Source organism: Heterocephalus glaber, unplaced genomic scaffold (assembly GCF_053883595.1).
Source record: "Heterocephalus glaber isolate CG9 unplaced genomic scaffold, H.glaber_assembly_v1.0 deba00001773, whole genome shotgun sequence".
In the NCBI taxonomy this organism is placed as follows: Eukaryota; Metazoa; Chordata; class Mammalia; order Rodentia; family Bathyergidae; genus Heterocephalus; species Heterocephalus glaber.
This window is the reverse complement of record NW_028258463.1, coordinates 10,103,870-10,119,508: the sequence shown is the minus strand read 5'-3', so window position 1 is coordinate 10,119,508 and position 15,639 is coordinate 10,103,870. Positions and strand designations below refer to the sequence as shown.

Below are 15,639 nucleotides of genomic sequence, written 5' to 3'. Positions count from 1 at the left end.
CCACTTGGACCAGGGCTCCCGGGCAGGACGGGCAGGGCTGAGAGTCTGCAGGCCGGCACCCTCCAGGGCTCTGGCCCGGCCCCTGGGCCTATCTTTAGGATATCTCGAGGATCTTCTCTGGGTGTCTCAAGACTCACCCCTTTCCTTCCTGCCTGCCTTGAGCCCAGGCCCTTTACACTGAGCTCCATCCCCAGCAGACAGGGTCTCACTAACTCACTAAGTTGCCCAGGCTGGGCTTGAACTTGTGAGCCTCCTGCCTCAGCCTCCCAGAGAGCTGCGATTCTTTCTTACAGTAGCAGGAGGCTGAGTTTACAGCAAGCTAATTTTCCTCTGTCCTGCAAGCATCCAAGTGATCAGCTGGACTGACTGCATGACTGTGAAGGTAACTTCCAGGTCCTGCTCCCTGCTCGTTTTCAGAAACCTCTGCTCACAGGTAGGACTTCCCCAAAGGACAGGAGCGTGCACATTCTCAAAGAGCAGGGTGGGGTGACATAGGCCATGTCTGAGGGCACCTTTCCCAGGCAGGGAGGGGGCAGCCAGGCCTGAGCCTTTCACACCCCCCTGCCCAGCGTCAGCAAGGACAGCTTGACATAGTGGGAAAAGTCCCTTAGCTTGGAATCAAAGGTCACTTCTCTTTCAAGTCTCCATTTCTTCGGTCAAGAATGGAAACCTATTAAACAGGGTGACCCTGAATGAACTCAGACACAAGAATGTGCTGGAAAACACGGAAGCCCCACAGAAATGTGGAGGTGTTGTTTTCCATTAGTTGGAAAGCTCACAGAGTAGGTAAGTGGGTGCTGGATGGATGGACGGATGGATAATGGATGGACAGATGGCCAGGTACTGGAGAACAGTCACCCCAGAGAAATGCTTTCTAGCCATCTCTTTCCTATGCCCCAGCAGCAGGAAGTATCTCATTTCAAAGCTGTGGCCAAAATCAAAGACATCTCAGGGCCCGGACTGAGGGGCCTGCCCACTGAGCAGGTAACAAAGGCCAGAAATCTGGCTCTGAGGCCCCATCACTCCTGAAAGTGTGGCCTCCCAGCCCTGAACCCCTAAACTGAGCGAGTCAGAGATGAAGCGACATGTTTGAGCCCAACTTCTGGCCTTGACGCTCCTGACCACTCAACCCTGTCCTCCGCCCTGCACCTGGTTACTTCTACCCTCAGCTGCAACCTTTCCCAGTGATGTGCCTGGGAATCTGGGCTTTCACTCCTGGGACATCTTGGGTTCGTCCCTGGTTAGCACTCACTACACTGTGTCGAGCTTTTGTCTTCTGTATTGCTAAACAGTATGAAATGCTTAGTACATAAAGTTCCAAAGAAAAACACGATGAAGACCTCTCTCATCAAGCATTACCAATAAGCACAGTTAAGCTTCTCTGTTATTTTTTTGGTACTGGAGATCGAACTGGGGACCTTGCACTTTTGAGGCAGGCGCCGGAACCACTGAGCTAAATCCCCGGCCAGTTAAACTTCTCTGTTGCATGCCCCCCACCCTGAAGTTAGAATACACTTTCTCCAGCTTGCTTTTACACTTTTATCCATACTCCTTAGGGTAATTATGTCCTTCTTTGTCCATCTCCTCCACTGTTATAGACTGAATATTTGTTCCTCCTACTATCAAACAAACAAACAAAATCACACATTGAAGCCCAAAGCCCTAAAATGGCTCACAGATGAGCCATCTAAGGAAGTAAATAAGGTTAAATGAAGTCAGGTCCTTGTTGGATATGATGGTGCATGCCTGGAATCCCAGCCGCTCTGGAGGCTGAGGCAGGAGGATTGCAAGTTCGAACACAGGCTGGGCAACTTAATGACTTAGCAAGACCCTGTCTCAAAATTTTTTTAAAAAATTTTTAAGGCCTGGGGGTGTAGCTCAGTATGAAAACCCTGGGTTTAACCCCCAGTACCAAAAGAAGGCGGGAGCAGGGTGCTGGGGGTATAGCTCAGTGGTAGAGCACTTGCCTAGCATGGGCCAGGCCCTGGGCTCCATCCCCAGCAGCACAAACAAGAGAATGTGCTACTGATTTCACAGGGTTGGTGTTCTCCTGAGAAGAGACAGCAGAGCGCCTTCTTCACTTCTTCTTCCACTCTCCCCACACACACACACACACCGTGCGAGGACACGGAGGCCCGATGACCACCTGCAGCCAGGTGAGAGGCTCACACAGCCAGGCCTCCAGGTGGGACTTCTGGGCTGCAGAGCTGCAAGAGCCTAACTTCCGCCTGCCTTTTTGGTCTCGGCAGCCCACATGGACAAACATGGCTCCCCATGAGGCTCCGTGTAACTTTGGCAAGGCCAGGGACCACCTGTGTTCATCTTTGCGTCTGTGGAGTCGCTGGCACATAAGCGTTCACCAGACATTGGTGGGATGAAGGAGAAAGGAAGGAAGGAAGGAAGGAAGTTATCACAGAAGCAAAGCCCGTGTCATGGCATCCATTCCCTAGCAGCAGGGAATGTCACAGTACAGCTCCTGCTCACGTGGGTGTGATGAGGACAGACAATCAGCTTCCAACCAAGGGAATGTGGAAGTCAGAAGAAGGCCTTCCCAAGAAGGGCGGAGGGAGCACCAGCGCCTTGGGGAGAGGCTGAAGTCACTTTGCCAGCCATAAACGTCTCCTGAGCACCTGCTCACGAGCTACTCGGGCAGGACAGCCTCTGCTCCCAAAGGCAGTCAGTCTTGAAAGACCAAGTGGTCCAGAGACGCCTCAGACGTAACAGCGTGGTACCTTCCAGCCTCCTGGAGACATGGGCTTGGGTCGCCCTCACTTCGAACACAAGCCACGTCCTCGCCACAGCATGGACGCAATGGGGCAGGAGACACCTGAGGCCTGGGTGAGAAGGAGCTGCCTTCAAGTCTTCGCAGGGTGTGCAACATCTGCTTTTACCAGGTGGAATGAACAAAAGCCCTCTAGGCTACAGACAGCCATGAAACTCAAGCAAAGCACTGGACTCTACCAGATTACATAAAAGAATCTGTTTGGTTTTGCTTTTGGAGAACAGGTGACTGAACCCAGGGCCTTGCACATGGCAGGCAAGTGCATAACCACTGAGCTAACCGAGGCAGGGTCTCTAAATTCCCCAGGCTGGGCTTGAACTTGACAATCTTCCTGCTTCAGCCTCCTGAGTAGCTGGAATTACAGGCATGCACCACCATGCCCAGTAAGAACCTGTTTATAAAGTCAGCATTTTTCTAGGCAATGCAAAGACTGTCCAATGCAATCCTGACTTCAAGACGCATGCAGCATATTCTAGGATAGGAAACAGTTCCCTGTCATTGCTGTATACACCAGCTTGGGGCCCTGAGGTTAGGGGCGAGGAGAGTCCCAAGGATAGAGGTCAGCACAGCTAGCACAGGCCAGGGCCTCTCGCTGAGAGCAGATGTGTGGTGCTGGGCACAGCCAACCTAACACAGGGAGGGGAAGCTCATGATCAGTGCTGAGAAACACTCGGGAATTCCCAACACTGTGCTCAGAGCCCAGCTAGGAAACTGAAACCGAACTTCCCAAGCCCGGCACACAGCTTCCACGCGGCTAGGGCGGAGGAGCCAGGAAGCTCCCAGGGGTCCCAGATTCCCCGGCACTGGGGTGCATCTGCACCAAACTCACCTGGCCTAATCTGAGGCCTCCTAAGAGGCCAATGCTAGGGAACCAGGAAGGCTTTTGTGACTAACGCAGATGATCCTGAGAGAGCAGCGGAAGTGTGTGTGGTCCTAACCCTCTGCTTTCCAGATGGGCAAGAACCAAAACACAGGAAGCAACTTGCGGAGGTGACCTAACCAGTGAGAAGAGGGAGACTGGAATACAGGTCTTAAGGCTTTAAACTCATTTTTTCTTAGAAGCATCTGGAAGAAGCTTCTGGACTAGCTCCAAGCCAATGTTGCCCTGACCTTTCTAATTGACATACTTGCCAGTGCATGAGCTCTTAGCGTCCCTTCCACCTGGTTCAAGAGACTGCTGATGTATGTGGAGTGAGTGGGCTTCCAAGCGCCAGTGATGAGAACAGCCAGACCTTTCAGGCTAAGTGGAAAGTTTGGGGAGGGCTTCTGATGCCTCCATCTGGGGATCCGAGACCAGTGGACAGTGCGTAAGCAATGGGCAGGACGCCAGGGAAAGGCCCTGGGCTTGTGTCCCGGGCAGTCCAAAGTTGGGTGCCTTTACCCGTGAGAACACTTCACTCACCCACGGCCACACAGCGAGCCAGTGAGGCGCTCGACAACTGCATCTACCCACCTGAATGCTCTCCGTGAGTTTAGGGAAAGGAAAGCTCTTCCACCTGCTTGTTGGCCTCCCTTCCGGCCCTGTGCCATCCTGTAATCCTTCCTTCGTTAGAGATGTGGCCTCATGTCATATGTGTGTGTCGAACAGAACCAATAAATGAGTTCACCAAGTTACAAGATAAATGTACAAGAATCAATCATATTTCTATACACTAGCAACAAGCAATCTGAAACTTGAATGAAGGTGGACCCCTACCTCACACCATGCATAAAACAGCTCAAGATGGATCAAAACTAAATGTAAGAGCTAAAACTATACAATTCTAAGGAGAAAATATAAGAATGAGCCCATGTGAACTTGAATTAAACAACACTTTCTTAGATGTCATACCAAAAGCCCAGATGACAAAAGAAAAATAAATAAATAAATTGGACCTCAAATTTTAAAACAGTGTCCTCCATAGGACACAAACAAGAAACTAAAGAGAATCCAAAGAATGAGAGGAACTACTTCTAAGTATGCATCTGATATGATGTATAAATATACATCTGGTTTGTTATTATATAAATACACCTCTTATATTCATATAATAATACATAAAGAATTCTTACAACTCAACAATAAAACATAGTGACCCAATTTTAAATAGGCAAAGAATTAAAATAGAGATTTCTCTAAAGAAAATATATAACTTGTCAAGAAGCACATGAAAAAATGCCCAACAACAGTAATCATTTAGAAGATGTGTATCAAAACCACAACGCGATAACAATTCATCCCCCTTGAATAGGCAAAATCAAAGGATTGTCGTCCAATACCAAGTGTTGTTGACTATATGGAACCCTCATACACAGCTGATGGAAATATAAAATGGTGCGGCCACTCTGGAAAATAGTTTTAAAGCTCCTCAAAATGTTAACCATACAGCCAAGCATGGTAGCACACGCCTGTAATCCCAGCTCTCAGGAGCCTGAGGCAGGAGGATCTCTGTGAGTTGGAGGCCAGCCCGGGCTACATAGTGAGGCCCTGTCTCAAAAGACCAAAACAATAAATAAATAAATAAAGCTTACAGTAACCATATGACCCAACAATACCACTCCTAGGCATATGTCCAAGAGAAATAAAAGCATATGTCCCCACAAAAACTTAGACACAAACGTAATAGTCATAATAGCTAAAAAACAGAAACAATTCAACATCTAACTGATAAAGAATAAACAAGATGTGGTATATCCATACAATGGAATACTATTCAGCCATGCAAAGAATGGAAAGCCGACCCTTCCGACTCAGTGGGTGAATCTTGAAAACATGCTAATTGAAAGAAGTAGACACCAAGGCCACATGCTGGCTACTTCTATTTCTAAGAAATCTCCCACCTAGGCAAATCTGTAGAGACAGAAAGCAGATGTGTGGTTACAGGGGGTGTGGGCAGGAGAAGAAACAGAGACCATTATTAATGATTGCAGGATCGTCAGGTGGGGAGGAGTTAAAATGTTCTAAAATCGGCTGTAGTGATGGCTGTACAACCCCGTGAATAAGCAAACATCACTGAACTCTGCACTTTAAAAGGGTGCATTTTATAGCATGGGAATTACAGTTGCCATTTTTAAAAAGAAAAGGAAATGCCATGGGAATAGATCCACCCTTGTATCTCCCTTCCTTTTCACCTTCCTTCATCTATCAGCCCCATCCTGTGGCCAAATCTACCCAGAAGCTGCAGGGAAAGGAGTTTAGGAACCATGGTTTTTGGTGATGCTGAGCAGGACAAAGCTATACCCAGTGCTTATAATTTTTGATTTCCATGGCCACCATTTTTATACATGTTTGACTTTCTCGTACCAGAAAGCGAAGTCAGCCAGCTTCCAGTACCGTCCCCCACTGGAGTGGCTCCCGCTGCTGAGCGAAGATAGAAAGTTAGAGGCAGCCAGACACGGTGGCACACACCTGACATCCCAGCACACTGCCAGGCCGAGCCAGGAGGATTGCCACAAGTCGGAGGCCAGCCTGGACGATATAGCGAGACCCTGTCTCAAAAAAAACGGAAGTCACAAATAACCCCACCAATGAAAGGTCCCCGTGGGAAGTCAGTTTGGATAACGCCCATGCCCACTAGAGGTCGTCAGTGGGGAGGGCAGCTGCGTCCCTCCCTGGACTCCAGGATCTGTAAATACCCTCTTCAACTTTCACTGTGTGCTACGTGCCACAGACACATGCGGGTGGGGCGTCCTGGGGAACCGCTCCTGGGTGACAGGTGGCCCTGGTCCAGTGCTCTGCCCTCACCTGGTCTCTGGTGGCTGCTGGGACAGTGGCTACTTAGCTGAGCTGAGGGTGAAACTCAGAGATGTGGGACACGGATCTGGGCAGCCCCTCACCTAGGCTCTGGGGGTTTTCAAATGTAAATGACCCAGTGATTCACGATCCTATGACCAGCGTGTGGGGCTGTCACTCTGTCACTTTCTCATACCCCATGCCCTTCTTGAGGCACAGGCTCAGGGGGCGGAGCAGAGGTGGGAGGGGCAGGCAAGGGTGGCTCCCAGCACATCTGAAAAGGGGCTCTAGGCCACTTCCTCCCCGGACAGGGGAGCAGGAGATGCGGGCAGAGCCTTCCTGTGTAGTGACGGCAGCCGACAGTCATGGACCCGGGTGAGTGAGGAGCAGCACTGGGGCCAGGACACCAGGCTGAGCCTGGGCAGAGGGTGTCTGCTTCCAGTGCCACCGCACCATGCAGGGAGGGAGGCCGCTGGGGAGGGAGGCCACTGGGGAGGGACAGGGGTCATCAGTGCCCGGGATGACAGGGCCCCTGAGGGGCGTCTTTCTGACACAGCAAGAGGTGGCAAACAAGCAGGGCACAGGCTGGGTAGCCTGGAGGAACTGTGCTCAGCTTGGGGTGATGAGTGAGGTCCCCAGGACTCCGGGCACCAATATCAGGGGGAATGAATGACCTCCGAGGTACCCAGCTAGGTGGGGCTTTGAGGGGGGAAAGTGGAAGGTGCCCAGGCCGTGGGATCGGTGCCAGCCATGCAAATGCCAGCCACCTCGCCCTCTCCACCTCCCACTTTGCAGTTGCCTCTTGCAAGTTCGGGGCCCAGCCAGGCAGTGCACTGGGGTGGAACCGCCCTAGCCAGGCCCCTGGTTGAACCGGGCTTAACAACAGACACTTTGAGGGGCACCCTGGGGCAGGGGGGTGCACGTCGGGTCCTCCAGCTCCAGAGCCCCAGCTGCCAATCTCAGCCGCAGATCAGACCCGGCCAGGTGAGGCCAGGTTCCTCGAGGGCTCCGGGCTCCACCAGTCAGCGCAGCCTCAAAGCCACACCACAAAGGGTGGCTTTAAAAGTGAAGGTTCCTGTGCTGTCCTCGCCACACCACAGCCCTCGCCCTTGGCTCTGCCTCCCCGCCCCTGAGCCCTGCGTGTGGATAAAAGGCTCCCCAGGCCCTGATCGAAACCCTGGAAAGCGGCATCTCACCCCTACATCTCTGCCTCCTCCCCTGCACTGGGGCTTGAGTGGGAAGTGTTTGTGGAAGGAAAGAATGAATGATGGATGAATGATGAATGAGTGAGCGAGTGAGCGAGTGAGTGAGTGAATGGTGTCAGGAACTCTAAGTCACTTTGAGTTTTGGAAAATCTCTTCCAGATGGGCGTGGTGGTGCCCGCCTGTCATCCCAGCACTCTGAGGGGTTGGGCAGGAGTATCCCAAGTTCAAGCCCAGCCTGGGCAATGTAGCATGGCCCTTCTTAAATATAAAATAAAAAAAAGGTTGGGGGTGTAGTTCAGTGCCAAGTTCCTGGGTTCAATCCCCAATACCATCAAAAAAAATCTCAGGGGCCGGGGATTTAGCTCAGTGGTTCCACCGCCTGCCTTGAAAGCACAAGGACCCAAGTTCAATCCCCGGTACCGAAAAAAACCACAAAATCTCAACCTCTCCCAGCCAGGCTGCTTCGTAAGGTCACTCGCCAGCTGTCCATCTCATGGATCACAAGCCCAGGGTACCCACAGTACCCACAGAGACCTGCCTGCTCCAGCCTCCCTCTCTGCTCACGGCTTAAAATGGTAGTGGAAGCGGCCGCTGGTTTCAACCGCACAAACTGTCCCCGGGCCTAAGTCTGGGGGTGCCGGATGCAGAGGGATAGGCACCGTCCGGCCTGCAAGAAGGGGTGCTCTTGCCTCCTAGCTCAACCCGAGCCCCAGTGCTGAACCCTCTGAGTCGCTTTGCTCAAAACGGGCTCTGGGCCGTTGGGAGGGCGGGTGGACGGCCAGCGAAGGCTCTGCTTTCCACCCTGCAGGGAGCACAAGGGAGATGCGGAGGCAGAGTTTCTATTACACAAAATGAGAGCTCCGCCCAGGCTGGGCCACTTTTTTTTTTTCCTGATTTGAATGAGCAGCCTGAGGTGCCCCAGACCTCAGAGAGCTCAAAAGCAGAGAAAACACAGACGAGCCTGTGGAAACGGCGTCCCACAGCCTGGCCAGAGACAGCGGCCAAGGGGATGCTGAGGAAGGCAGGGCCAGCAACTGGGCGGGGGGCTCCAGCCGGGCTCGCTATGGCCACAGCCTCCTCTTCCCCTGCTGCTTTCTTTCGGCTGCTCTGTCACTGATTGGGGAACTCGGGGATGACGAGCTTGATGAGGAGAGAGACAGGTGTGTTGAGAAGCTGCTGGGCCGAAGAGAACTGTGAACATAGATCAGGGGCAGTTACGCTGGTTTTTGAAGGGTGTGGAGAGTCTCAGATCCCTCGCTAGCAGCTGTGTGACTCTGGCATGTGGCTTCAGCTCTCTGGTTCCCTATGGAATCACATGGTGTCGTCCTGTAAGATGTCAGGAGCCAGAGACCCTCGAGGAACTGGGCACCTGAGAACAGTAGGATGTGGTTTCAGGAGTCGGAGGGGTCGAAGCCCAGCTCCACTACTGGTTGTTGGGTGACCTTGGGAAAGCCATTAACCGTTCCGTGACTCAGTTTCCCCACTGGCAGGTGGGGATGATTGTAGTGCCCCTCAGAGGGCCTCTGTGAGAAGGAAATGGGATCCCCCAGGTAGGCAGTATGGCACGGAGGGCTCTGTGCGTGCAATGTCACCCCTGATAAAGCACTGGCACCTTACGCACTCCAGGGTGGCACCAGCTCTCTCCTGTCCCTGCCCTCAAGACAGTGAGGTTGCTTTGGTAAGAAAGTCCAGGCAGGAAGCCGGCCAGGGTGGGACACGCCCGTGATCCCAGCATTCTGGGAGGCTGAGACAGGAAGATGGAAAATTCAAGCCCAGCCGGGGCAACTTAGAGACCCAGTGAGGAAAAGAGGTGGGGCAGCCACAGGCCTCTGCTCCTGCCCGGGAGGTTTCTCAGGCTGGGGTGAGGCAGGAGTCAGGGGAATTTTCTTTTCATAGTGACCATTGCCAAAAACTCAAGAACTCAGAAAGCACCCAACATCTAGGTCAACTGCTCCTTCAACCCCGAGATTCCCAATTTCCTGGTTCCCACCCCGCCCCTGCCCAGGGCCGGTTGCTTTATGACTTCTTAACAGACAGGAATGATTTGACTCACACCCCTGGCCACCAGAATTTCCCTAACTTCCCCTGGTAGCTTTCTCAAAAATGGGCTGTCGTGGGCCTCCAGAGCTCTGCTCGGCACCAAGTCCTGTCACCAGGAATGAGAAATCACACACACGTGCACACACACGCACACACACGCATGCACACTCACCCAGACTCCCTGCCCCCGCCGTAGCAAACAGAAGGGTGTACAGAGTCAAAGAGAAACAGTCTGCTCTTTGTGCCTCACCTACTCAAACTGATCAACACTTCAAGATCCTCCTTCCTGACGGTCAGCGTGGGCTTTCACTAGAGCAACTGAAAGACGGTGATGCACTGAAAAAAACTCGAACACTGAACACCAGGCTGAGTCAGGGGCTGGGCGTGCGCTGGACCCTGAGGACAGTGTGCTCTCGAGAACACGTGGCCCTCGAAGGCTTGGGCACCCCAGGGTGACTAATGCTCACAACAGCCAGAGACAGGGAACAGGGTGCTTGTGCCCAGAAATGGAGATGCAGAAGTCTCCAGGGGCTGAAGCACTAGAGGGGCTTCATCCTTCCAGCTAGGCAGAGCCTTGTGGGTCTGGGGAGAAGGTGCCTGAGGTTGGCGTCTCTGGCAGTGGCAGGCAGGACAATCTGCTGCAGGTGGCAGAAAGGTCTGGTTACCCATGGGGCCTGATGCCCTTCCTGCCTCCCCTACCTACGCCCAAGCCTATAACCCCAGCCTCCCCCGGCCTGAATTTCAGGCAGCCTGGGTGTCGTGTGCCCGGGGCTCCGGCAGGTGGCGCTGTGGCCAAGGACAGGAACTTCAGTGGCTTCCCAGTCTCCAAGGGCGAGGAGTGGAGCCTAGGGTCGCACCCTTCCGGGGGCTGCGACAGCCGGCAGGTCCGGCCTGGCACCATGAGTGCTGGTGCAGGGACTGACACCCCTGGGGACCAGGACCTGGCTGGGAACTGAGGGTGAGGGGACAGGAAGGGGCCGCAAGGTGCTAACACAGCTCGCCCCGGGCAGGGCGGCCCAGACCCCTGCCTTAAGGGTCCGTCCGCGTCCCCAGGCTCAGCCACGGCTGCCGTGGTCACCCAGGGCAGAGTGACCCGGGACAGTGTCCCCTCCGTGTGGCTCAGGCCACCCGAGGAAGCACAAGCCAGGCACTCACACGCCCTTTCAGTCCCCGGCGCCCCTCCATCCTGGGCCCGCGCTGGGTGAGAGGAACCGGTCCTAAGGTGGGGGGGGGGTCCCCAAAGCACCCCCGCATGGTGGAAAGACCAGCGATCCAGTCTTCTCAGTAAACCCCACCCCCAGGGTCACACCTCCGCTTCATGCCCTATAGGAGTGAGGGGCAGCAGACCCCTGAGCCAGGCCCCACGGTCTCGGGGGACCATGGCTAGGGCAGACCCCAGCTCCAGGAGCAGCCCACGTGGGCCAGTCCAGGGGTTCAAGGCAATCTGGTTCTGACGGTCCCTTTCCCAGGGTCCTGGAACTGGGGACGAGTGTTCCCAACACACCCCTACCCCAGCCCGCTGCTCTCCTTGATAACAACTCTGTTCCTGCCAAGCAATAACCTGCCCTCTCATCTCCAGGGAAACCAATGAAAAGCCTGCTGGTGGTGGCCCTGCTCATCGCTTTCCAGGTGAGGTTTCCCGCCACGGGGGGCTGAAGCCCTGCAGCTGCCCTCTCCCAAGCCAACCAGGCCCAGTGGAGAAGCTGGGCCTGTGGGAAGGAAGCAGAGCCCTGGGGACAAACCCACCACCATCCATTAAGGTGGGGCTGCCCCTCTCCATCTTCGGGGTGACCTTGGAGATGACATCCTTGGGGATGTCCTCTGCACTCTTCTACTCCTTTAAACCCAAGCATGGGAGCGTCACTCGGCAGCACCTCCCCACCCAGACCCAGCAGCGTCAGGCCCAGAAACTCAGACCTCCCGAGCTCCGAGGGAGAAAGGCTGCAAATGGCACAGGACACACAGGACCTGGCTCTGCTCTTCCACGTGCACCACCTGCATGTGTAAAATGTCGCATGTGAGCAGAGAGCAGAAGCCCTGGTCCAGTGACCCGCTTTCCTCCTGTCGCCCAGAGCTGTCTCTCAGCCTGGAGCCAAAGGCTCCCCTGCAGCCCAATCCCTTGGTGACACAGGGACTCACGTGGGCTCCCTGCGGGCAGGGATAGGGCCAGGACTTGGGGAGGTGGGGATGGAGCAGGCGCCTTTGGGGGCCTGAGCTCTGGGCGCACACGGACGTAGACCCACACACACACACACACACACACACACACACACACACACACACGCCTGTTCCCATTCCTCGATCCCAGCAGTGGAGGCAGGAGGTGGCCCGACTGCCAAGACTAGAGCAGAGGAAGCCCGACTCCGGAGTTGGGTTTCCTCTGTGGCCGGGTGGGAGCTCTCTGGGGTGGGACCGGCCTCAGAACTGGGCTCTCTCCCGGGTCTGGGGGCCAGACAGGCACTGTTCCAGGAGCTCTGGCCAGAGGCAGGCCCTGGCTGGGCAGCACTCCCAAAACCCGCTCCGAGGCCCCCAGGAGCTTGGGCTGCAGCCCTGGACCTGGCCTCCTTCCCATCCCCGGCGCCTCCCCAGCCGGCTGCACACTCCGAGGGGCTGCGGCGGGCGGGCTGGAGGCTGGGGAGGCCTTGGAGACAGCTGGGGTTCATTCTTCTCTTTTCCCGGGGAGGGGGGGGGGTGCAGACACACAGAGCAGGATGTGGCGGGGCTGTGGGCTGCAGAGGCGGCAGGGCTGAGGGGCTGGAGGTGCAGGGGGGAGCAGAGGAGGGACAGTGGGTGGGGAGCACTCTGCAGAGAGGCTGGGGAGCTGCCCCTCCCACGGAGCCCCAAAACCTCGAGTCCAAGGAGCTCAGACTTAAGCCCTGGGCCCTACTGCGGCCCACCTCGGCCCACCTCTCCCGGGCTCCAGGCTGCAGCCGTGTACGGAGAGGGCAAAGGCTCCTGGGTGCCCTGCTGCCCCCAGCCCGTCCAGTTACAGAGCTCAGACTGTCACTGAGCTGCTCAGGCCATCCCCAGTCCATAGTGCAGAGATGGGCCACACGCCTTCCTCCACTGATAAAACCACAGCGGGCTGCTGCTGATCCTTCACCCCAGGCAGACTAAGAAAAGCCCAGAGCAGCTGAGCCCTGCTGTGGGGGTCCGCCAGAGAGGACACAGGCAGGGAGTGTGGCCCCCGGGGCCTAACAGGCTCTAGGAGGATGGGGCAAAATAAAACCTCTGTGGAGGTGAGAGGAAACCAGAATGGGGGAAGGAACCTCACAACCACCATGTACGGGCCACAGGGAGATAGGATTTGTCCATCTCACAGGTGAAAAGACTGAGGCTCAGGGCCAGGCCTCGGATCTCCTTGGTTCCTAGGCTCAGCCCATATCCAGTCCCCATGAGCTCCAGGAGGCCCAGAGTTGGTGAAGTCAGAGCCCAGCTGCTGATTAGCAGAAACACAGGCGCTCGGGATGCAAGGCAGGTTACGCATTTCAGCAAGATCTGCAGGTAGTTTTATATATGGCGAAGTTCGAGAACTGATTTCAAATCGAAAGATCACTCAGAGGGCCGGGGATTTAGCTCAGTGGTTCTGGCACCTGCTGTGCAAGCGCAAGGTCCCAAGTTTGATCCCCAGTACCAAAAAAAAAAAATCACTCAGACATACAAGAAAAATACAAATCCTCCCCGCCCCACCCCAGATATTGGCCCCAAGAGACTCAGCTGAGGCCTGAAAATGTGCGTTGCCAGCCCATTCCAGGTGATGCCAATGCCGGGGACCATGCTGTGGAACCCAGCTGGCTAAATCCCAGCCAGACTCAGACCCGCCTGGCTAACCTGGGCTGCCCGCCCTCATTTCTTCCCCCAGGTGTGCTTGTGTCAAGATGAGGTCACGGAGGACTACATGGACGAAAACACCACAGTGGACTACACCTTGTTCGAGACTGTGTGCTTCAAGAAGGATGTGCGGAACTTTAAGGCCTGGTTCCTCCCCGTCATGTACTCAGCCATCTGCTTCGTGGGTCTTCTGGGCAATGGCCTTGTGGTGCTGACCTACATCTACTTTAAGCGGCTCAAGACCATGACCGACATGTACCTGCTCAACCTGGCCATGGCGGACATCTTCTTCCTGCTGACCCTCCCCTTCTGGGCCTACAGTGCGGCCGAGTCCTGGGTCTTCGGAGTCTCGCTGTGCAAAATCATCTTCAGCATCTACAAGATGAGCTTTTTCAGCGGCATGTTGCTGCTCCTCTGCATCAGCATCGACCGCTACGTGGCCATCGTGCAGGCCGTGTCTGCCCACCGCCACCGTGCCCGTGTCTTTCTTATCAGCAAGCTGTCCTGCGTGGGCATCTGGGTGGTGGCCACGTTGCTGTCCATCCCAGAGATGATCTACAGCGGCCTGCAGAGGAGCGGCTCCGAGCAGGCGCAGCGCTGCTCTCTGCTTCTCGACCAAGTGGAGTCCCAGATCATCATCCAGGTGGCGCAGATGGTGTTCGGCTTCCTGCTGCCCTTGCTGGCCATGAGCTTCTGCTACCTCATCATCATCAGCACCCTGCTGCAGGCGCGCAACTTCCAGCGCAACAAGGCCATCAAGGTGATCATCGCCGTGGTCGTGGTCTTCATCATCTTCCAGCTGCCCTACAATGGCGTGGTCCTGGCGCAGACGGTGGCCAACTTCAACATCACCGGCACCAGCTGCGAGCTCAGCAAGCAGCTCAACATCGCCTACGACGTCACCTACAGCCTGGCCTCCGTGCGCTGCTGCGTCAACCCCTTCCTGTACGCCTTCATCGGCGTCAAGTTCCGCAATGATCTCTTCAGGCTCTTCAAGGACTTGGGCTGCCTCAGCCAGGAGCGGCTGGGACAGTGGTCTTCCTGCCGGCATGGGCGCCGGGCCTCCATGAGCACAGACGCAGAGACTACCACCACCTTCTCTCCCTAGGCCGCCTCTGCCTGGATGGGGACCCCTCTCCCAGGAGCAGAAGCAAGCACTCAGGATCCTCCCAAAAGCTGCTGCGGGAAAGCAGTTCCGTTTACCCTGAGACTGAGCGTAACCCTAGCTACCTCAACCCAGGCGGAAAGAGAAGCTGGCCCCACCGCAAGGCCACATCCACAGACTGGAACCCAAAGCGGAAGTCCAGGGAGCATCCGCAGCTCCCACAGCGAAGAGGATGGGCAGGGGAGCAGCAGCGTGGGGCGCTGTGAGGGGACCGCTGTGTCCTCTGAACCCCCTTCCTGCTGTGGAGACGGGGTCCTCCCAGGCAGAGTCCAGGGCAGAAAAACAGGCTTCGCCTCCAAGGCCAGGATGGTTGGTCGGCATGGCGAGGCAAGGGCCCATGGACCAACTCTGCATCCCTTCCTCGGCTGCTCTTTCCACGGCCATCCACACCAGCAAGGGCCCTGCCCTCCAGGCGCTCCTGTCCCCGAGCTGCCACCCCTCCCAGCTCTGGTCGGGGCCGGCTGGTGCCTCCTGCGGGCCAGGCCAGCTGCTTGGCCCGACCCAAGGCCCACGTTCCCAGGCAGGGCTCCAGAGCAGGATGCCGTGCCACCAGGCCTGGGCTCTGCCAGAGGAGCGGAGGGGGCGGCAGGGCAGGGAGGACATTTAGGGGAGGAGGCGGGTGGTGGCCGTGCTGGCTGCCAAAGGCCAGTGAGTTCTTTCTCTGCTCTCAGGCACGGGAACAGAAAAACGCTCCTCCGGTTCTGCAACCAATCCATAAAGACAGCACATCTTATTCATACCTAATAAAGCTTTCCCCTGGGGAAACAACAGCTTTAAAAGCAGGGAAAACATCTTTGGCCCGCAGCAGGTCGGTGTGTCCCTCCATGCCATCCCAAGCCCCTCCTGGGCCTCCTCTTCCCGCCTCCCCAAGACGCTCAGAAACCCGAGGCCGTCACGTCCAGTG

The 15,639-nt window shown here is 55.8% G+C and overlaps 1 protein-coding gene and 1 long non-coding RNA gene across 3 annotated transcripts in view; one reads left to right on the top strand and one right to left on the bottom strand.

Moving 5' to 3' along the window:
• Nucleotides 1-15,639, bottom strand: part of LOC110344845 (uncharacterized) — a 44,262-nt gene that overhangs the window by 23,873 nt on the left and 4,750 nt on the right. The window lies entirely within an intron of this gene.
• On the top strand, nt 6,789-15,526 carry Ccr7 (C-C motif chemokine receptor 7). Of its 2 annotated transcripts, XM_004859431.3 has the most exons (3): nt 6,789-6,869; nt 11,319-11,368; nt 13,602-15,526. In XM_004859431.3, exons 1-3 carry the CDS (start codon nt 6,860-6,862, stop codon nt 14,676-14,678), a joined length of 1,137 nt encoding a protein of 378 aa, XP_004859488.1. In that variant the 5' UTR covers nt 6,789-6,859; the 3' UTR covers nt 14,679-15,526. The 2 variants fall into 2 exon arrangements, with proteins under 2 accessions (XP_004859488.1, XP_087058747.1); XM_087202621.1 differs by lacking the exons at nt 6,789-6,869; nt 11,319-11,368 and adding an exon at nt 11,377-11,499.

Bases quoted from the DNA above. Each gene is read 5' to 3' on its own strand.
- Ccr7 (XM_004859431.3), top strand. The intron at 11,369-13,601 runs GTGAGGTTTCCC...TTCTTCCCCCAG, and splicing joins CCCTGCTCATCGCTTTCCAG to GTGTGCTTGTGTCAAGATGA.